The 23,588-nt window shown below is 39.8% G+C and overlaps 1 protein-coding gene across 3 annotated transcripts in view; it reads right to left on the bottom strand.

Annotated features, from left to right (window-relative positions):
- ZNF827 (zinc finger protein 827) overlaps nt 1-23,588 on the bottom strand; it is a 167,876-nt gene that overhangs the window by 84,177 nt on the left and 60,111 nt on the right. For all 3 annotated transcript variants that reach the window (XM_003790199.2, XM_003790200.2, XM_012805398.2), the window contains one exon: nt 18,152-18,385. In XM_003790199.2, coding sequence (XP_003790247.1) covers nt 18,152-18,385 — 234 coding nt within the window. The remainder of the gene's footprint in view (nt 1-18,151; nt 18,386-23,588) is intronic.

Consider the following 23,588-nt stretch of genomic DNA (forward strand, 5'->3'; position numbering starts at 1 on the left):
AGCCTGGGAATTAGGAATTGATATGCTCTGGGAACACGGGTTTCTGTGGCAAGCTCGACCAGGTCCTCAGGCCAGCTCTCTCCTTTTTGTCTGGGGCATTCAAACATAGAAATGGTTGGATTAATCACTTCCGCTCACTTTAAGCCACTATTCCCCTTATCCAGGAACATGTCTACACATCCAGGATTTCACTCCTCCCTCCAAACACAATGTAAATCCTTTTAGAATCTCTTCCCAAAAAAAGTAGTAGATACACATTTTATTCCAAGTGACCAAGAAACAAACAAAGGTGAGGGACAGTGTTAATAGTAGGTTATGCTTGGGGGAGGGAGGTGTGAATGATTGTCTATTGCAATGCTGATTTGTATTTTTTAAACTTTCTATGATAAATATGGATGCATGATCCTTTACCTAAGTTGTTTAAAAGTTATAAACAATTATATATACCTATAAAAAGATGACAAAGGTCAGTTTGTGACAGAGAAGTGTGAAACAACGCTCTTTGAAGTGTGTAAAAATGCTGAATATTCCTAGCAGCACTGGAGGGGTGGGTTTCTGAAGGGGCTAAGCCCTACTCAAACTGTGCTTGGCAAAAGAAGGAAATAGCAGTAAGAAAGTGTCAACATTGTCTTTTCTTAGCTATCAAACTGTGCTTTACTTCATTTGCCAGTCATTTTTTGGTCATTCTAAATCTTTTTAAAATGTCTATTATGTACTAAGTACTATGAGAGATGATATTCAAGCTAAAGAGATAAATAAGACACAGTTCTTGCCCTCAAAAAGTTTAAATCTAAAGAATGACAAGTATAAATATCCTACAGGAAGCAAATTAAAATACAGTGTGGGACAAGAAGTCAAGGCAGACTAGGAGCCCAAGCACAAAGGTAAAAAAACTGTGCTTTTCCTGGGGTGCTCAGGGAATACCCTGTTATCTGCTTTGGCTGGGGAAGCAGTACTGAGAGATGGAACTGGTACCTTGAATAAGCAGGACTCACAGGGTATAACAAAAGCAACTCTATTTTTGTCTTCCACTGTCTCTTTAAACCTGTCCAGGGGGAGGTTCTTCCCCTATTCCTGGGTGAAAAGTCAGGCAAGCCCATAACCTGGTACTTTTTAGAAAATACAAAACCTTATCGCCCCTTTAAACACCAAAACAGTCACAATTCATAATGAGCATTCAGAAACCAGAATGCTTAAGCTTAGGTGTTATACTGCTCAGTCCAGCCTTCTATGAAGGGGAGTCTCTCCTCTCCTGGAAGAATCTCTAAGCTGCCAGGCGCATAGAGTGGGGTGGGAAAGGGGTGTCAGCTTTCTCCCTTTCCAGCCACCTTGTCTTCTCTCCTGACCACTAGCAACCCTTCCAGATTCCAGAAGGGCTAGGAGCAGTGAGAAGCTGAGAGAGGTGTCTGTTCACTGTGCCTTAGGCCTGCAGATGCTTCTCTCAGGGGATTTGCCCGCAGAGTCTTCAGAGACCTTTAATGTTGAGGTGACCTATCTCTCTGCCACAATTCCCTTTATCTGGGTGAACTTGCTCTTGCCTGGTATAGCTTATTTCCTCCACTGCTTACAGGAACTGACCTGCCAGTTTCCATCTTCTTTTGGGCTGAGGTGCCATCTTTCTCTAGGCAGCCCCACCAGACAGCATTTAAGGCAAAGCCCACGCTAGCCTTCCTGGAATTTGGCCTATCTTTGGGTCAAGGGAACAGCCACCTCGTTATCTGATATAGAGGCCAAGTTTAGGTAGAATGTAACACCATGGCAACTCATCTTTACCCAGGTACCAAAGCTGCTTGCAGCCCATGCTTCCTCTCCAAATTTCCTAGGCAGATGTCAGACACCGGTCCACTGTACTCCCCAAGTGAGGAAAACACGTGACAAACTTCCCAGATGGCACGCGCTCATCTTAGGGGAGAGGCTGGTGGCCCTTCCCCAGCCCTGCTACCCCGCAGCCAGCAATCACAGAATAGCTCTGTCCAAAGAAAAATTCAAAATCCCCTCCTGCCCTAATCTTTAAAAATCTCTAACCTTTTATATTCTCAATCTCACTGAAAGGCCCAAGAGTTTAGTTTTGTTTTTCCTTGTGGCAAAATATACATAACATAACCATTTTAACCGTTTCTAAGTGTACAATTCAATGGCATTAAGTACAGTCATGTTGTAAACCATCACCACCATCCATTTCCAGGACTCTGTCATCTTCCCAAATGTAAACTCTATGCCTAGTGAACAGTAACTCCTCACCCCTTCTCCCCAGCCTGGGCTTTCTAACCCCTTCTACTTTCTGTCTCGATACCAAGAGTTAAGAATTTTAAAAAATTATTCATGCTGCAGAAATCAAACCTACCATTTAACCTTGTTTACATCTTTTTTTTTGAGACAGAGTGTTACTTTGTCACCCTCAGTAGAGTGCTGTGGCATCACAGTTCACAGCAACCTCCATCTCTTGGGCTTAGGTGATTCTTTTGCCTCAGTCTCCTGAGTTGCTGGGACTACAGGCACTGCCACAACACCTGGCTATTTTTTGTTGCAGTTTGGGCCAGGTTCGAACCCACCACCCTCGCTATATGGAGCCTGCACCTTATTCACCGAGCCACAGGTGCCGCCCATTTAACCTTGTTTAATAAAGATTGTCAAATTATATTTCAGAGAAAGAAAAGTAGAAAGGTAGGTCGGGGCAGGTATGGTATCTCAGGTGCTAGGCTTGGAAGCCTGACTGTATGGGGAAGCAGTGAGGGGCCAGCTGCTGGGGTTCGTGCAGGGGAGCAGCAAGATCAAAGTGCATCTCTGAACACCAGCATGACAGTGGCACGTGGAAGGGATGAGAGGAAATGCAAATGGAGGCAGTTGCTAAGAGTCTACTATAATAATCCAAGAAGGAGATGATGAAAGGCTGAACTAAAGCAGAGGCCCGGACGATAAATAAGAGCCACAAGTTATTCCAATGACCAACGTGTTTTGGGAAAGCAGGCATCTGCTTTGACTGGGTTTGATTATTACTTACTACTTCATGAATAATAATGCAGGCCAAAAGGGTCAACACAGAGAAACCAACCATCAGGAACCAGAAATGAGACTTCATGGTAGTGTCCCTATCTCGGGGCCTGGCATCTGCTATCATCAGAGAGAGGAGAGCTGTCTTCTCCCTCTGCCTTCTCTTTTTGTGCTTCCAAAACCAAAATGGAATGAATGTTGGGTGGATTTTCTTGGTTGCATAGAAGATGACTAAACCCCAGACCTACCAGAGAAGAGGCCAAAGACAGGTGCCAGAAATGGAAATGTTATTCCACAGAAGTTTGATACTATGTATGTAGCTTTTCCTTCTTAGATGAACATGGGAATAAAGGAGCTCCAGGCCCTGTAGCCATTCCTCACCCTGTAACTGAAGCTAAATACCCAGCGAAATGGAAATAACTATATCTCCATTCTTTTTACCAGAATTAAGAACCTGTTGCTTACACTCTGGGAGGCCAAAGTGGATGGATCGCCCAAGCTCACAGGTTTAAGACCAGCCTGAGCAAGAGCAGGTCTCTAAAATAGCCATGGATTGTAGTGGGCACCTACAGTCCCAGCCATTAGGGAGGCTGAGGCAAGAGGATCACTTGAGACCAAGTGTTTGAGGTTAGTATGAGCTATGACACTATGGCACTCTACCGAAGGTGACAAAGTGAAACTGTCTCAAAAAAAAAAAAAAAACCCAAAACCCAGAACCTTATATTTATATGTTGAATGTTATTCTCCCTTTTGGCGTACATGCTTCTTCTCCATGGGGAATTTATATATTAAATTTAATTTTTCTCTACAGTGTGGACCTTGGTTCATTCCTACAATGGCCAGAATACAGGAGTCTTTAGTTGGGAAAAACTTCCCACCTGCTCCCAGAAACAAACTCCAAAGGGATGCTATCACACTCCAGAGCAGTGGTTTTCAATTGGTGTGCCACAGCCCACTGGTGTGCCATGAAAATTTTTAAAGATCATTAATTAAATTATTTTCAAAAGAAGCTCAAAGTACAGTTAAGTATATTCTTTTTTAAAACACTTTTTGCTTTTGGTCAACATAATGTAAGTGTGGAAGTTTAACTGTAGGTTCATATGAGCCATGAGATAAAAAAGGGTAAAAAACACTGTCCTAGAGAGACGCAATAGAATCTCTAATCGGATGCCTGCTTTCTCAAAACATACTGGTCATCTGTTCCTGGGGAAAAAAAGAGAGGAAACTCTCTCCATAAAAGAAAACAATGGTGGGGCAAATTTTTCTCTAGTTCTCCTCAATATACAAGAACCTTCAAGCAGTGACCTCTACCGTAGACACACTCATGCACACTTCCCACACATTTCACCCAGAGCAGCACAGGAATAACCAACCAAACCACGAGACCAAGCCATGTCCACGATGAGGACAACCAACGATCAGGGCCTAATTAAATCATTCATTAATCCATAATGAATTAAATACTTTTTTCTAGGTGGTGACACCAATTTTTATAGTAACCTAAACATGAGGATAATTTTGTTTAAAAGGATAGGAGTAGGGTTTTTTGGTTCATCTTTTCCTTCTTCTCTTTCTCTCTCTCACACACACACACACACACACACTCTTTTTAATTCCTAAAACAATTTCAAAGGTATTTTATCAGAACTGACTTCCTCAATTTGATCATCAGAATCGATCATCAGAATCATAAATTAACTAGTGCTTTCCCTCTGTAGCAACTTAGGAAGGAAGATTAACAAATGTCTCACGAACTAGCTACACACACTAGAATTCACTATTAAGTACAGGTAGGTAGGGGATCAACTTTGAGTCTATTTTTAAAAAGCACACAGTGAGGAGCACCAAGGATTCTATTTTACTAATTGTTCTGAGTTTGCAAAGAACAAATGTGCCCTAAAAAACTGAACTGAACTCAAACTTCAAAGGTAATAAAGAGTTACGGAGACTCGGAATTCCTCTTTTAGGGGCGCATGAAACATATCATCTTCCACCAGGTCAAAGCACTTGTCACTTTATTCTTACATAGACTTTTAAATTAGTCTTGTGTTCCCTAAACCAGTAATCAATGCAACAGATCCTTGCCTGGATAACTCAATTGAGTATTTGCAAAGGTTTCAGACTGGCCACAGGACTGTGCCCTGAGCTGCAGCGTAAGGATCTGACTTGATTCTGATGAACACAAATCAGAATATGTCTATCAAACATAAATTCTGCATTCAATTTTACTTTTGTCCAAATCAGAAAATCCTTTAGTCACTTGGGGCTCAGACACATGTGTGTGGCTCAATCTTTATGGGCTGAACTGAGTGTCCCAGTGTTCAATGAAAAATCTCTCCCAATTATCTTGTTTTCTTTCCATTTAATGATTTCATCACTAGGTATCAGAGAAAGACATGTATTTAAACTGTACATATGCCATTTGGTAACATTCCAAATGATCTCATTTTTAAAAAATTAACCTATTTTTCATCTAATGTTCAGAATAGACTTTTCTTGTCTCACATTAAAAAGGCAAAAAGAAAAAAAAAGGAAAAGGGTCAATTAAAGTATCTGATCTAACCTTAAAGCTATTTAACATCATTATCCTTTGCCATTTAATAAATCTAAGTCTTGTTCATTCTTATCTGTTGTGATTAATAGGCCTTTATATATCCTTCCATGAACTAGAATGCTGGGGTATGTATATGTGTAGGTTTTAAACAGAATTCCTGAAAGAGTCCGGAGAGTTCCTGCTGCCATTAAAAATTACCAAAAAGGAAGAGCCATCTGTCAAGTGATGGGTTGGCCATTGCTTTATGCACAAAGAGTTGGGAGAAGGACAGAGGGATTCCTTACCACCAAAGAGAAAAATAAGCAAATAACTGGCTGGGCACAGTGGCTCACACCTGTAATCCTAGCACTCAGGGAAGCCAAGGCAGGTAGACTGCCTGAGCTCAAAGGTTCGAGACCAGCCTGAGCCAGAGTGAGACAACCATCTTTAAAAAATAGCCAGACATTGTGGCTACAGTCTGAGCTATTTGGGAGGGTGAGGCAAGAGGATCACTTGAACCTAAAAGTTTGAAATTGCTATGAGCTAAGATGCCATAGCACTCTACTAAGGGTAACCAAGTGAGACACTGCCTCAAAGAAAAAAAAAAAAAAAGAGGAAGCAAATAAAGTTTTATTTATTTATTTTTTTAAAGATTCAGATTTTCCTGATTCTTTCTTTTTTAATTTATTTTTTGCCATTTTTGGCCAGGGCTGGGTTTGAACCTGCCACCTCTGGCACATGGGACTAGCGCCCAGCGCCTTACTCCTTTGAGTCACAGGTGCCACGCACAAATAAAATTTTATTTTAGTAACTAAGAATTTTTCTAAAGTTTCAACTATTTTCTACTTCCAGATGGTCAAAAGCTTTAGTATATGCAGACAAGTTTAAATGCTTTCCTTAGGTGGTGCTATTACTACTATGTACTATTCTACTAGTATAGAATATAAATATGCATGCTAACTGATTAACAGCGCTAGTATAAATAATAATGAATCATGTCACAAGGACAACTCTGCTGAGAAGACCTGACTAGTTCACTCCCATTGGCCAGTGTTTCTGCAGGGCATCACACAACTCAGAGCAGAGCCCAGGAAGGGCCGGTGAGCACAGTGCAGAGAGCAGGGCATCACACGACTCGGAGCAGAGCCCAGGAAGGGCCAGTGAGCACAGTGCAGAGAGCAGGGCATCACACGACAAAGACCAGGAGCCATGTGATAGCAAGACTGAGAAGGGCAGCAACAGAAGGGTTGGAAAGAAAATGTAGGCTCCATGCAGCTGTAAGCAGTGTGTTAATTCACCTTTCTAAGCTTAGCACCCTAAACAAGGCTTGGAAAAGATAGTAGGAGCTCAATAAATATTAGTTGAATGAGTAAGTTAAATTTTTCTTTTTTTTTTTAAGAAAAAAAGAGGCCCATAAGAAGAAATGGAAAGATAAGACAAGAAGTAGAAGAAGGTTAATATATAGGAGTCATTCAAATATTACAAAATCTTTACATACATTAGCCAAAAATGAAACCCCTGACAGCCAATAATAAGTAAGTCCTTCGCTTCAAGAGGGTACTGTCTCTAGTCCGAGCCTGTGGGAGTCCTCAGACTGTGGGTGGGACCTCCTCTTGGTGAATAATGTTCTCTCTGGGCCCTCCATTCCCCATAGTTCTTAGAGACAAAGAGTGCATGGATATTCTCATAATACACCTGGCTGCATTTCAACCTTATCTTCCTTATGTTTTTTAAATCAAACCTACTTACAAGTGGTATAAGCAATTCATTTTATTTTCTTTCCTCTCTCTGGTTCCTGTGTCCTCCTCGGGGCAGGTGCTAAAGAACCAAGGGTAGTCAGCTAGAGGCAGGGAGAAAAGAGGTACCCCTCAAACTGGAGAGGTAGCCCCCAATAAGTGATCATTCACTGGTACACACAGGATTGACACTTTAGCTCTGAAAGAGCTAAAGCAGTAAGAGCTTTCTGCTATGAACAATGTTTTAGGAGAAAATACTCTAAACGGTATGAGGATGGAATAAACAGGGTGCAAAATGTAGGGGGTAGGCACTACATTTAAAGTATGTCCTGATTAAATCTGTCATGATTAAATCATCTTCCTAGACCCCAGTTTTCTTTATTCTCCAGAACTCTTCAAATAAAAAAAATAAGTTAAAAAATGTGTTACCTACACATTTACCCAGTATGTTGGCTAAATTAGCATGGCTAAAGTCTGAGTGCAGGTTCTTACCAATATCTGAATGCACAGAGTAAAGGAGAAGATCCAGCTTTCAAAACGAGTCCCCAAAATCCTGCAGTTTCACCTCTTGCCCTCATTAATCCTGTAGCTCTGCTGAGGGCATCTCCCCTTCTTGACTCAAGTGTGCCTATGGCAGCATGTATGTGGATCATAGGAAGCCTCTGCAAGGCTGCTACCCGTGAATGCCCTCTACCCTTAAACAGCAGGAAGAATTTCTGTCAGTGAAAAGAGGGAAACTGAGTGTTTATGTTTATGGTAAGAGTGGGTTGATGGGGTAAGGATGGCAGTAGTAGGAAGTAAGGAAACAATTCGCAATTTATTCTTGAAACAGTGACCCTCACCACCTGATTTTGTACCTTAGATGAAATGAGACAGGTCATGTACCTATTCTGTTACCTCCCCTCATTTTTCCAGCTATGGAGACAGGCAATACAAGCATACAGCAAGCCGCAAGAATCCAGGAAAAGCGCTGGAATCCAGCAGCTATCCAGTATCTAGAAAAAAGGAAGTAAATCAACTCACAGTGTAAACTCAAGATGGTTTTAAAATGGGAAAAATACATGGAGTAAATAGAAGAATTATTAGGAGGAAGACAAAGATCCCTTCAGAAAGAATGCCATGGATCCTCACACTTCGATACAGAGAAAACAACTTTTAAATCATTTCTCTTTCCATACGAATAAAAAGCCTTAAAGAGAAGTAATTCTCCTTATGAAAGTTTTCCTGACTTGGGTTAATACGGACACTCCTCTGGCCAGTGGAAATGGGGCCCTGTCACTTTCAGACTACGCACCCATCCCATCCCCCACATCCCCTGCCCTTCCAGCACTCAGACAGGCTGAGTGGCCCCTACACTGCCACCCAGAACAACTCCTGCCCAGTGGGTAACTTGGCCACCTGGCAATGGACAGGCTACTAAGCAATAGATACTTTCTTGTCCAGAGGTAGGTCTATGAGACCAGCATGTACCCAGATGGGCACGGGTATCTACGGGGTTTAATTATACATGCTAATCGTCCCCTTCTTTGACATGAATAAGCTCAAGGTGAAAGGTTAATATGGTGACGAGAAGAAAAGCCACTGTGGAATGAGAATGTTTTAAATTATTCTGTTCAGGACAATAACGGTCATGTTCTCCCTCACCAGACTCTAACTGTGGCGACATATAGCCAAAAAGGAACTATAAAAAACTAGAACTTCTATCAGGCAGGGAAATCTGTCCTCTGAGTGAAAAAGAGAACAGATTGCTTAATTGGTTACTCAAATATTTGCAGCCACACTGCAACTGGATCCCTTAAAAAAGAAAGCTTCTTAGAGTTGTCATCCTCAAATAGTATTTACTAACAGCCTCTTTGTGCCGCAGTCTGGGTTGTAGATAAGATAACATCTGCAGTCATTTATACCAGAAACAGAAAGCAACACGGGATTACAAGAGGCAGGCACACCATCCCAACCTGCACACCCATTTCCTAGGCATCTCTCAGAATTCTTCAGCTCAGTATGAAGGAAGGTCTGGAAACCCCCTCCACCACACCCATCCCATCCCCCACATCCCTTGCCCTGCAGTACTATCCCAATCCCTGCTCTGTCCAAACCCCTCCCTGCTCCAGTCCTGGAGCAGCTCAGCCAAAAAGGAATCTATAATGAAGGTGGAGCACGCAAAGTTCCTTTCAGAGTTATTACCTAGTTTCTGGGAACACAAGCCAATACAAATTTTCATGGCTATACTAACAGATGCGGCTATGCAACAGGAGATGATAATAAAACACGAGCCTTTGGAGTCAGGGCTTTGAAAGTCCAGGCCTCTGTGTGGGAGACACGGGAGAAGGGTCAAGAAAACAAAAAAGGTGGCCAGAAAGGTGAGGGCTAAAAGGGGAAGGAGGGATGGAGGCACTGGCCCTGGGACTGTGCACTGGAAGAGACTTGTGTCTGGGGGGCCATTCAGGAGTATGGGCTCAAGGATTTTTAATCTGCATGTGGAATTACAAAATAAACACAAGGGTTCTTACTGGCCAAAGAGTGAGCATAATCCTGGCTACAATGAGAGAACCTGTTAGAAGCAAGTTTCCACTTGCAGCTGGGAAAGAACTGGCCAGGTTAACAACACCCTCACTAAACAAGCTCTAAGCTTCACAAAATCTAGACCTTCAAAGAGAAGAATTCTCTGGGGACAGAAACATATCAAGTTTTTACCTCATTAAAGTGATCTATTCCCTGTTTGTATAAGATATACTTTTGGTGCTCTAAATGTCTCCAGTTCTAAGTTTGCAAGTACTAAAAAAAGTCTAATTCCTTATTTAGATTTAACTTTCCCCTAATCATGGGTTTTATACATACATAAAGACAGTTGCTCAAGATATATATGGCAATGAGGAAAGTGATCCAGCCATTAGTTGTAAGCCTATTGCTGGTCACATTCATTCTAAGTCATTTAAACTGTTGACATATGAATATTCTTTGCCATTAGCTAAAGTACAGAATACTACCAGCAAATATGGAAATCAGAGGGGTCAACTCTACTAGGGAAGTGTTATTTAAAGTTTCACAGGCTTTATATCTCTGAAAATTAAATAGCACTCTGCTAAGATAAGTGAAGATGGGCTTTCCTTTTAATATTAAACAAGTCTGTTTTTTTAATTTTTGGAATTATGGAAAATGTAAGAGTGCTCACAAGCAACAAAAGGAATTTTCATCAAAATTTAAAACTTTTGTGTTGTAAATAACACCATGAAGGAAGAGAAAGACAACCAGCAAAAATAGGAGAAAATATTTGCAAATCATCTGTCTGAGAAGGGACTTATGTCCAGAGTGTACATATAAGGAACTTTTACAACTTCAGAATAAAAAGACAACCCAATTTAAAAAGTAAGAAAAGAACCTGAATAGACAATTCTCCAAAGGAGATATACAAATGGCCAGTAAGCCCACAAAAATCTGCTGAGCGTCACAGTCACCAGGGAAATAAAATGCAAACCAAAACTACAACATAACACTAGTTTACCCCAGTATGATGGTTATAATAAAAATGACAGAAAGAAAACAAGTTTTGGCAAGGTTGTGGAGAAATTAAAACCCTCATCCACTGCTGGCAGGAATGGAAAATGGTACAGCTACTTTGGAAAACCACTCCGCAGTTCCTCAAAATGTTAAACATAGAGTCATCATGTGACCCAGCAATTCCATTCCTAGGAATATGCCCAAGAGAAGTAAAAACCTGAATCCACGTGAAAATTTCCACATGAAGGTTCACAGTAGAGGAAGCTGGGACACAACCCAAACGTCTGCATCCACAGATAAATCAATAAAAACAAAGTGGTATATCCACACAGCAGAATATCATTCAGCCATAAAAAGGAAAGAAGTACTAGTACTTGTCACAACACAGATGAACCTTGGAACCGTTATGCTAAGGGAGAGAAGTCAGGCACAAAAAAACAAATACTATATTATTTCCTTATATGAATTGTCCAGAATAGGAAAACCTGTTGAAACAGACAGATTAGTGGTTGCCTTGGTTTTGGGTGGTGTTGATGGGGACACAGAGCGACTACCAATGGGTAAGTTTCTTTTTGAGACAATGAAAATGTTCTGGAATTAGATGTAGTTAGTGGTGGTACAACTTTGTGAATATACCAAAAATCACTGAACTTAAACTGGGAAGGTTTTATGATATGTGAATTATATTTCAATAAAGAAGATGTCTTGAAAGATGGGATGGCACATAAAAACATCATTCTAGAAGTCTTCTCTAAAGCATAACAATCCAAAAATATATAAATTTTTAGAAAAACAGAATAAGGATTCAATAAAATTAATAAAAATAAATGAATAAAATAATTTTCTACTGATATTGCCAAATTACTCTTTAACTTTTTTACATAAATTTATTTTTTTTAACATAGCTAATATATCTGTCTATCTGTGCATTTTAGGAGTAAACTCTGCTTTCAGCCTATGTAAGCAAGTAGAATCACAAGGAACCAGGAAAAACCACATACAACTAGGCCTCGCATCTTCTCCACACTTAATTATCTGCCTTGCTAAGTCTGAAGAAGGTTAAGATGAGATGACACTAGAATAAGACTAAAACACTTGGATTTTCTTTTCTTTCTTTCTTTCTTTCTTTTTTTTTTTTTTTTGAGACAGAGTCTCACTTTGTTGCCCCACAGTAGAGTACTGTGAGGTCATAGCTCACAGCAATCTCAAACTCTTGGGCTCAAGTGAGTTTTTTGCCTCAGCCTCCTAAGCTAGCTGGAACCACAGCCGCCTGCCACAACATCCAGGTATTTTTAGAGACAGGGTCTTGCTCTTGCTCAGACTGGTCTCAAACTCCTGAGCTCAGGCAATCCACCCACCTTGGCCTACCACATAGTGTTAGGATTACAGGCATGAGCCACCATGCCCAGCCCTAAAACACCTAACTGTCATCCTTAAAGAATATTATTGAAGTCACACTGTTTATGAAGTTTGCTAGACTGCAATTTTCACAGGGAGAAATACCAAATAGGATGGTAAATTATTTTTTCCCTGAGAAATTATTTAGCTAAAATTTCTAATTTATCTCAAGAAATTCTTTAGAAGAGTCTCCAACACGATCTTAGATTATCTTGTAGGGAGGCACAGAAAGGGTTTCCTCCTAAAAGAATGCCAGCATAGCCCAGAAATAATCATGAAATTTAACAGCAAAGAACATGGGAAAAAAGTAGTATTATCTGAGGCTCACAGCCAACACTATCTTGATTTATTAGGTACATGTGCCCTTCTAAAAAAAGGTTCCCAGATACCATTATTTCATAATAAATTAAAAAGAATCTTCACTGAAGAGAGATGGTTCTTTTTAAAAAGTAAAATGTACATTTAATAGAACGTTGTTCTCTATCAGCTTCACCTTAAAGCATTCTTTTCAGGTGAACGAAACTTATTTTTCCAATTAACCATTTCCTCAGCACAGTGCTTTTTAAACCTCAGCTATATCAGAATCACTGGAAGGATTATTGAAACACAAACAGCTGGACCCACCCCCATAGTTTCAATTAGGTCCAGGGTAGGGCTGAAGAATTTGTTTTCCTAACACTTCTCTATCCCCCCATCCCATGATATCCTGCTGGTCCAGGGAAGTACTGCCCTACCAACTTAGCTGGGGCTGGGTAGACAACATCCCCACTGGAAAGAAAGGTCACCTGTACCCAAAGGCCAAAACACATTTCCATTCAATGTTGAAATAACAGCAATTACAAAAATCTGTTCCTAGACCTTTTCTGGTTCATACGTATTGCACTATCTTCCTGTTTTACACCTCACCCAGAGTTAGCTTCTGGAGATTCTTCTCTCTCCCAGCAATCACACATGGCTGCCCAACACAGCTGCCCAATATGCCCTCATCCCCAGACTTAGGAGAAATTTCTACTGGTGGGTCCAAATAGGAGCCAAGGTACTCAGCTGGAATCTGGAACTGGGACTAAGACATTTCTGTTTGGCTGCTCTTTTGAACAAGAGGTAAAAGTAGAAGCTGTTGGCAATTCCCATTTTCTACCATGTAGACTGGGTAACGGAGAAAGTCCATCTGTCCACTCAGATAAACAGGGATGAGGTGGGGGGAGGGCTTCCCAGGTTCCATATGGCCCTCCAGTCTCTAGTTTCAGTGAGTAACTGAGGCCTCACTGTGTCCCTGGGATCCATAAGCCAATCCCAAACCTGTGTGTTCTATTAAATTCTCCTATCTTGCCTAAACTACCTAAAAAAGGTTTCTGTTAAATATAACCAAAGGGGCTTTAATTAAAATTGTTAATAAAATCAGCAGGGTCTCTTTCCTTTCCACTTCAGTCCACCTCCGAGATTAAATTCACCTTAAAACATCATCCTACCCAAGTTTTCCTGCTTCCAAGTATTTTTTTTTAATTTTTTCAAATTAATATGAGGGTACAATTTTTAGGTTACACTGTTCTCACTTCCAGGGTAAAGTTCCATTTGTAGACGAGCCCCTCACCCAGGGGGCATGTTATATACCTTCACCATGGGCACATGAGGTGAGATCCTACCTCATGCCCTCCCTCCCTCTGCCAAACGTCCTCCCCTCTCCTGCTTCCCTCTACCCCCCAACTGAACTATAATAGTGTTTTATTGTTCGTATGCACATGTAATTATTTATATATTGATTTCATATTAGTATGGAGTACACTGGATATTTATTTTTCCATTCTTGCAATATTTTACTAAGAAAATGTATCTTCTTAGTAAAGAAGGTAAATAAAAAAGACTAAAGTCTCCATCTTTTTAATGGCTGAAAAATATCCCCTGGTATACGTATACCACAGTCTGTTGATCCATTCATGGGTTGATGGGCACTTAGGTTGCTTCCATGACTTGGCAATTATGAATTGAGCCACAATGAACATTCTACTGCAAATGTCTTTGTGGTAAAATAACTTTTGTTCTTCTGGGTAGATACCGAGTAATGGGTTTGCAGGATCAAATGGAAGGTGTACGTTTAGATCTCTGAGGATTCTTCACACTTCTCTTCAAAAAGGCTGCATTAATTTGCAATCGCACCAACAGTGTAGAAGTGTACCTACCTCTAAGTATCTCATTGCTAAAATTCTATCTTATTTGGGTGACACCTCCAACCCTGCATCACTATGTACTTTACATGCAGAGGCCACTTAGATTCCTATACAAAAGGCAATTAGAATTTATATGCCTCTCCAGGACTGGGCAAGAGTAAATGAATATAAACCAGAAATTTTAAAAAATTTGTTTCAAATTAATGTCTAAAAGTGAAGTTTTATGTGCCATGTTAGAGAGATTTACATGTTTAAATTTTCATTAGCTTTTCTGAATAACTCCAGCTTTCCAGCTACATACTTTTTTTGGTGGAGTTCATATTTTTAAATGGCATTCTTATTTGCTACTTCTAGGTTCACCCTTTGTATATATGCATTCCCATGTAAATACTTGACTCCACAAAGAAAGATGAGGGTATGTCTGTATGTCCTTGTATCTAACTGCTTCTCTTAAAGCACAAGAGATAAAGCAGATCTTGTGTCACTTTTAGCATTACATCACATCCTTGATAACATACCTGTCCTGTAAGTTCGCAAGGCAGTTGGCTGCTGCAAAGCCAGGGTTTAAAGGTACCTTGAATGTCTGATCCTGTCTAATGTCCTGTATTCTCTGTACTAAACTATGAGATTTTAGCCTCTTTAAATGAAGACTTCTGGGAATTATCTTTGGCAACCATATGCTTAGCAGAAAAGTCTGATTATTTTGGCTGCTTTGTATCACATAACAACAGGTAGTCGTAGACTTCCAGTGGCTTTCTCAGAGTGGGTTGCTTTCTTTATGGCAATCAATTTACTTGGCCCAGCTGTCAGGCACTCGACTTCCCAATTAACAACTGGAAATAGAATCTGAACCACAGGAAGGAAGAAAACTCAGATTTTCTCAAACATACAGTTAAATGAAAACTTTAGCCCAGGCTCTTAACTCATCTGTGTTTTCCCATAAAACATAAATGTCAATTTGGAAAACAATATACCTACAGAGGTTTCTCCACATAGAAAAGTTTCACATGATATTTGGCTAGGACTAGGCCATGTGCCAAGCATCTCCCCTTAAGGAGTTAACACTAATTTAAAACTGGAAATGAAGCAGTCAAAATTGTTGACTAGTTTCCTCATATTATTTCAATGAAAAGACTCAAAGAATAGCTTATGCTTCTAATCTCAAGGAAATAAGTAAAAAGAGAAGAAAGCATTTTATTTTCCTTGGGTCATAACTTAAATAAGGATAAGTATGCCCCAAGCATTATCCTTGCATAACTCATCCCCTCACAACTCTTTCTCACCGAAAGGATTCTCCCCAGCATGACCGAAGACTACAAATGAAAAATGAGCAGGCAGGAAGCAACAGGGACTCCCGTTCACAAGAAGGCCCATGACAAGGCTTTGTGGGTATTGGCCGAAGGGAACATTCGGCAGTGCTGATTGGCTGCATAGACGCTTTGGAACCTGAGTTATTACTCTTGTCTGTAGAAGGTACAGAAATGATCATAGAAAAGGGAGTCTGAAGACATTGCTGAGTCCTTTACTTGCCTGAGTTTCAGAGAATGAGCACCGAAATTGTTAAAATCACAACTCAAGGAAAGACATGAAGTTTTTCCCTAACATCTTCTTTCCTGTAAGAAAGAAACTCCAGTATCCACTTAAAACCGAATAAAGGGTGAATCCTCTTTACCTGGTGGCTTAGGATTGACAAGACGTTTGTTCTTAAGTTACATGCCCCTATTTTTAAGACTAACTTAAAAACTTCTTTCCCATTTACCTTACCACAGGCTTCTAGAGATTAGCAGTACCAAGATCCAAGTGCTGGATTACGTCTGACTAGACCATGGCACATAAGGGTCAGGACTACGATGCATATTTCTTTGACTTAAGTCTCTCTCATGCTGAATGCTGGGCAATGTTTTCAGGGGAAAAAGTAGTTTTCAGTCTTCAAAAGTTTTTGTTTCCACATCACAAAACAAGGGTAGCTGCCCTTTGGAAATATGAACATGTCATCCATTCATCTATTGTTGAATCCCATGGCATATGTCCTCAATTGAAAGTCTACAACACATTTAGAAGGGCCACGGCTGTCCACAAATATCATTAAATATTCATGGCTGCGTAGCTGGATTCTGTCTGAGGGATCTCATTATTATCTAGGAAATGATTTCATACTTTGCTGTCTCAAAGGGAATCATCCAGAAGGATTATGATAAAATACTTTCTTTAAAGAACATCTCTCCAGAAATCTCATTTTTGCACATTACCTCTCAGTGCCACTTCAGCTTGCTATGTTCACAATACCGGCTGTCCAGCAAACTCTAAACTAGAAATACTGTACACTAGAGTCTGAGCTTCAGGAGGGGGACAAAGACCACTGTGGGATGAGAGTTCAGATCACTGGAATGTGAAAGCGTATTCCGTGGGGGAAGAATCAGAGCTGTGGAACCTTTGAATTGATCAGAAAAACAAAAGATGAATTACTCTGTCACTAAGATCTTTTGATACAAGAAGGAGGATTCAAATATTCAAAAATATATTCTTAAACACTTTTTAAAAACTTTCAGCTTTCAAAAAGCAATCTCCTGTTAGACCTCCCATCTGCATCAGAGGAAGTGCCCCATCACAGCAAAGTTTAGGAAATGAGGTTACAATAAGGTTATAATGACTGCATTATGCTTTATCTGTAACATATCATGTTCCCCTGAAGTTCCAGAGTGCTCTGAATTAACATCAAAGAATTCTTAACCCCACCAACTGGCAAATATAGGAATTTCAAGTGTTCTGAGGTAATGACTATAAGTAAATCACTATTAATTTCTTACTTTCCAACCTACTAGTCAACCAGAAACACAGTCAGAATTGCTGATGAAATTATAGATCGCAGAGGAGTCTCTCTAATGAATTTCTTGCTTTCATCCTCCAAGCACAGCAAGTTCCAAACTAAAAACAGCTTTTGATTCATATTAGCATTTTAAATACAGTTTCTAAAAATTACCCTTAAGAGGCAGTGAACTAAGGATGGGCTATGACTTGACAAGTATTATTATTGATATAACTTTTCTTTCCATGTTCTGAAAAGTCATACATTTAAGTTTTGAAAGACACTATATTTTTGCTTGTTGTGCAGGGAGTAGAACAGAGAGGAGACAGGGTAGGAAAAAATATCCAAAATACACAAATTTCAAATTATAGCCCATTTTTCCTATATTTTAATAGGCTGGGGTTATGTTCAGACATTAGTAAAGAATTATTCAAGGGGTGGAGGGAGGGAAATAAAAAAAATTTTTTAATTAAAAATTTTAAAAAGAAGTATTCATTCATTAATTACTGTAATACTCCACTATAAAACTCTCTATCCATAAAATCTCTCATTGCTAGTATATCCGTAATTACTTCAAGTGCCATCACAACTGCTTATGAAGTTAAAAAAATATATTTTTAATGGCCCTTAAGGATTATAGTATCAACATGCACAAAATACAAGATCCTCTATTGGGAAAGAATAGGTATTTTGATCAACTAGCGGAAGAGCTCTGAATGTCATTAGAACCCATTTAAAATTAAGGCCCAGCCTTACATCTTCTTAGCACGCAGCAGTGGTTTCCAAAAATTTGCAGTAATATCCAGGAGAAGGATGCATTTAATAAAATAGGCAAACAGATAATATGCACAAACTCATATATACAACACAGGAATTCGAGCCAAGTAATCTGATCATTCCTTGAATTCACTGCAACAATGTGATATTGCTGCCTTTAGGTTAATTATAACCCATGCAGGAAGCAGTCCAGTTGGCATATAAGTAAAATGATCAGAATGTGAGTATTTCAGAATAAATCAAGTACCTGAGAGTTTCATGAGAAGTTCAGATGCTGCTTTGACTGACATATCCTGCCTTAGTACATTCCCCTTCCCTTCCTGGGACTTAAGTGTGTCCTCAGAGATGCTTGGGGCTGACACTTCAGATTCTGGGCTGAATACGTAGCTGGACCGAGGCAAAGTGGTGCTTAGGGCCTCCTCTTCCTTAGGCTCCTCTTTCACTTTAAAATTAAGATTCATGGGCTCCTTCTGATTTGCAGCTGTCAAAAGAAAAAAAGGATTATACATACATGAAAGGCCACACCCCCCTCTTAGCTGCCCATACTTAATGAAGTATGGAATGCACGATCACATTGTGCTAACAGTTGGAGGGACCACAACTTGACCAAAAATAGGCTGGGCCCTGAGCAAAAAAACATAATATACTCCACAAGCCTAGGACTCTGAAGAGTGTGGGCTTCCAAAACTTCTGCACCTCTAAGAAGGGCAAGTGTTCCCTCTACACAGTGTCTGGGCATTTTCTCTTTGGTTACTCTAAATGTCTCTTTCTTGTGTATGCCACTGCCTCCCTGACTTACTAGCACTCTCCCCACCTAATCCTATTATAGAATAATGCTTTCAGGCAATTATTCTGCCATAAAATATTGAATAAAAACATGAGTCAGAGGCAATATCCAAAGCAAAAACCTGGGGTGCAGCGGTAAGGTGAGGAAGTAGAATGTGCCAAAGAGAAAAACTTAGACTAGAGATATACCACACTTGCCTTAATGTAAGGAGATGCTACTGACCCAAACCGGTGGGGCATGTACTTGGCATTCATTGTTCTTCTGGTCACAGTGAATAAATCCATTTCAGTTGCCCAACTCATCTCCAAGTTCAAAAGGGGCTTTTTTTTTTTCTCAAGAAAACCTTTTATTTTAGAATAATTTTAGATTAACAGAGAAGCTGCAAAAATGGTACCAAGAGTTCCCATACATCCTTCACCCACTATTCCCTAATCTTACATAACCATAGTACATTTGTCAGAACTAGGAAATTCACATTACCATGTTCGATTTTATTCAGATTTCACCAGTTTTTCCACTACTGTCTTTTTTCCATTTTTAGTATGGTTGGTTGGTATGTGGCTAGGGTAGGAGCTAACTGGCCTATGATGGGACAGATTCTGTGGCTCAGCTACCCCAGGCCTTCCCCACTGAGCTATACATTTGCTAGGAAAGACCAAGAAAATAGAGACAAGCACCCTCTTACACCACTTCTCATTTTCACAGGCATCTCGATGTCCTTTAAAGGCCCATGTGGAAGGAATAATAGGTTGGTTGCCTTGGGTGTGTCTGTCTTTTGAGTAAAAGGATCTTATCCTAATATAGAATTCTTAGAAACACTTACTTGAATGAACCTTAAGCCCATTCCATCTTCACAAACAAAACGATGAAAATAAATCCCCAAAGCAAATATCTAGCACCCATCACCCACCATCTACTCTAAGCCAATACATAAGCACAAAGTCCTTTCTGCCACCTTATGCCCCTCTAAGAATGTACTTTCTGAAATCTCATGTTCACACAGACAAGTATATTTGGTAACTGGACCCTACAGGGCTAAATCAACATTTGGAAGCTTCACTACCAGAAAGATGCAGAGTTGGGCCCAGAACCCAGGTCCATGAGCTGCCCACCTATGCCCCTTATCTGCTTCCACACCACTTGCCCAATTTTGGCACCTGTGTTATCATAAAATTTGAATGTGACTTTACCTTCAAATCTTCGCTCAAATACCATCCTGCTCAAACTGAAGTCCCCACCCTGACAGTACTCCCAATCTCTCTTACCCTGATAGAACTTTCTAGTTTTTCTCCCAAAACATTTATCACCTAATAACACACTGTTATAAAGTGTTCACATGTTGAAGCCCCAACTTGCTAATGTGAATATACCATTTGGGTTAGGCTCCTTAAGGGGATATTTAAAGTTAAATGAGATCATGAGGGTGGAGCCGTAATCTAATGTGACTGGTCACAATGAAGAACCAAAAGAATAAGAAAGAGACACCAGAGGTGCATGTGCAGAGAGGAAAGGCCGTGCGTGAGGACACACTGAGGAGGCGGCCATCTGCAAGCCAAGGAAAGAGGCCTCAGGAGAAACCAAGTTGCCAACACCTTGGTCTTAGGCATCCCGTCTCCAAAACAATGAGAAATCAATCTCTGCTGTTTGAACAGGCCACCTGATCTATGCTATTTTGTTATGGCAGCCCTAGAAGATGAATCACATACCATATAAATCATTATGCTCCCTCAACACAGAGGAAGGCTTCAGGGGGGCAATGATTTTTGTTTTAATACTGACGTATCTTAAGTGCCTAGCACTTGGCACATAGTATGTGTTCAATATACATTTGTTGCATGAATAAAATGTGTTGGCTCCAAATTAGTGACAGCTGATGGTGTTCCAATATTACCTCGGTTAACAAAAAATAAGAACTATAAAATATCCCACCAAAAGTGACTTTCTTTGGATCTAATCATTAGACTGGGTATAAGACCTTTACTATCTAAGCCACAGTGTTTACTGAAATGTCTGGGTAATCACTTGGATTCTAGCACTACTAAAGGAGGAGTCCAGAAAAATCTCTAGAAAAGTGCTTAAAATCCTGCTCTTTGGGGACAATGCCATAGGAATCTGAACCAAAAAGGGAATAAGGACAGGCTCCAGAGCAATCCTCAGATGAGTATTTCTGAACTCTACCAGGAAGGCTGCTCCTAAGAGGACTTTGTTTATTTAGCCCACTTCTCCCCTTTGCACCTTTCAGCCACTTCTGGGGGTTCCTCACCTTCTTCCCATCCAAGTACTAACCAGGCCCGACCCTGCTTGGCTTCCAAGATCAGAGGAGATTCGGTGCGTTCAGGCTAGTCTGGCCATAGGCAAATTCCTCGCCTTCTTAAGCTTGCTTTCTCCCTCAGAGAACTCTTTGTAAAATCCTTTTCCAAGAGCATCCTAGTTCATCACAACAGAGTAATTAAATATCTAGTACATTTAGATGTACTAAACACAGAAGTTTAGTACATCTGTGACTTTGATTCTTGGAAAGGAATAATTAACATGAATGGTTATGTATTTAAAATGCTTCCATGTTGTAGGCATCATTCAAAAACATTTGAAAACTCTAAGATGAAACTAGCGAAGACAAGAAACTACTGTGGCTCTAGAAGACAATCTCAGCTTCTAGAGAAGGCAGCTATCAAGTAGATCCTCTCTGAACATATCAGTGGCTTCAAGAAGCATTAATCATAATATAAGCTCCTCGAGACTTAAGAAAAAAAGATACTTAGTATTGTTAGCACAACTGGATTCAACAGAACTTCAATAAGACACTTAAAAAACAATAGGCAAGCTATATATTGTTTTTAATATGCAAGGTCCTATATATCCTGATTTTCATTCTGACAATATCTAGAATGGTGTAAAATTGTAACGTGCTGAAGAAATGTAAATCTAGCTAATGACATAAAGAAAAACATGTGGAAAACACTCATTTGCTCAAGGTTTAATTTCCCAAACATTTGGGTCTAAATAGAAGATGTAAAAATAGAAATGTGAAGCCTAACCTGATTTTTTTCAATTACCAAAAATATTTATGTTAGGAACAGTACATAAAGCCTATATTTAAAAATTAATATGACTGTATAATTGCCCTCTTTTTAATTATCCCACTTTAGAAAAACCCACATGTGCAAAGAAAAGTGGAATTAAAGATTTCTATTTCTTTGGGGAAATTGCTAAGAGAAAAGCAACAATTTATGACTTAATGCACAATCTTTACTTCATTCCTACTACTAACACACAAAGCTTTGTGCATGTATGAAACTCCACTTGCAAAGAACTTTCACAGGACCTGTCCTGACTTCTGTTTATGAGTCTTAAAGCTTCCAGATATTACACTTTTGAGGCACTGAGGAAGCCTCACTAATCAAGGGGCCCCTTATTTCACTGTTCGTTCCAAACATTTTAGGAACTGAGCCACTCTGATTATAAACTGTCTATCTCTCGGTTCATATATTTGATGGAGCTGTACTGCCATTTAAAGAAGACAAATCCATTTTTTTTTTTGAGTATTTATAAAAAATTCAAGATAAAAGTGAAGGTGGAAAAGGAATGGGAAAGCCACTGGATTAAGATTCCAATTTTCCAGTTCTCATAGGCATACATTGGTGAGTTGTGAAAGTAAAGCCCCCTTTACAGTAAAGTGTCACCAGTTCACGTCAGATTCTTTTGAAGCCCCATAACCCACTAAGAAAACTCTATCTAACTTCCTGAAAGACCATTATTTGTTTTAATGCTGCACACAAGTACCATTTAAATAATTACACAAGGATTGAGCATTCCAACAACCACTGGGGATAGGTGTTATTATGATCTTCATTTTACAGGTGGGGAAACTAAGGTCCCAAGAGGTTAAGAGGAGGACACCCTCAAATCACACTGCTAATACATAGAGACAAGAGGATGCAGGGCTTCTAAGCCCTTCCCTTTCTCTCCAAGACACTCCAGTGCCTTTAAGAAGAATGCTAACTAACTTAAGTAGTTAGACATGAGTTTTGGAAAATAAGTGATGTGAAGAGAATTAAGCATCATTCATGAGAAAGTCAAGGGTAGTGTCATCTGACGGGAGGTATGTTTTCTGGGAGGAAGGACTCTTGTGAAGATTTGACTAAGAGGTTGAAAGAGAAGAAACAGACTAACATGAATGCTTCTGTTCTATTCCATTGGTTGCCTTAGGAGAAGGAAAATGACACTTTTCCTTGAAATTAATAAGACAGAGTTCTCTTTCAGGTCTGAGTATTATAATTTTGTAAATGCTAAACTGCTCCACGAAAAAACAAGTCCACTGAGAATTTTATCCACTATCTCACCCTAACCCAGAGCAAAAGACTCTCGGGCCTAAAAGAGACCACAGATCAATGATGTTCAAATGGTGTCCCAAGGAACCCTAGGATATGCTTAAGGGGTTCAAAAAGATGTTTGTTTCAAAATTAATTTTTAAAAATTATTTTAATAACTTTAAATTATATATAAAATGTCAACACATTGGAAACCACTAAGGTGCTAATTTGTGTTAATTCAGTTTTGTGTAGCCCATGTAACGTGGTTTTTTTTCTTGCTATCAAAAGAGTGCTAGAGTTTTAGTAAAATATCATTAAATAAGGAAGTGGTTGGCTTTGTACTGATCTTTCAAAAAACTCAGGCCGAGGCCCAGTACCCCTAGCACAGTGGTTAGAGTGCCAGCCACATGTACCAAGGCTGGCAGGTTTGAGCCTGGCCCAGGCCAGCTAAACAACAATGACAACTGCACGAAAAGAAAATAGCCAGGTGTTGTGGGAGGTACCTATAGTCCCAGCTACTTGGGAGGCTAAGGCAAGAGAATCGCTTAAGCCAAAGAGTGTGAGGTTGTTGTCAGCTGTGATGC

This window comes from Otolemur garnettii, unplaced genomic scaffold, assembly GCF_000181295.1.
Source record: "Otolemur garnettii isolate 467f Iridium unplaced genomic scaffold, OtoGar3 scaffold00041, whole genome shotgun sequence".
In the NCBI taxonomy this organism is placed as follows: Eukaryota; Metazoa; Chordata; class Mammalia; order Primates; family Galagidae; genus Otolemur; species Otolemur garnettii.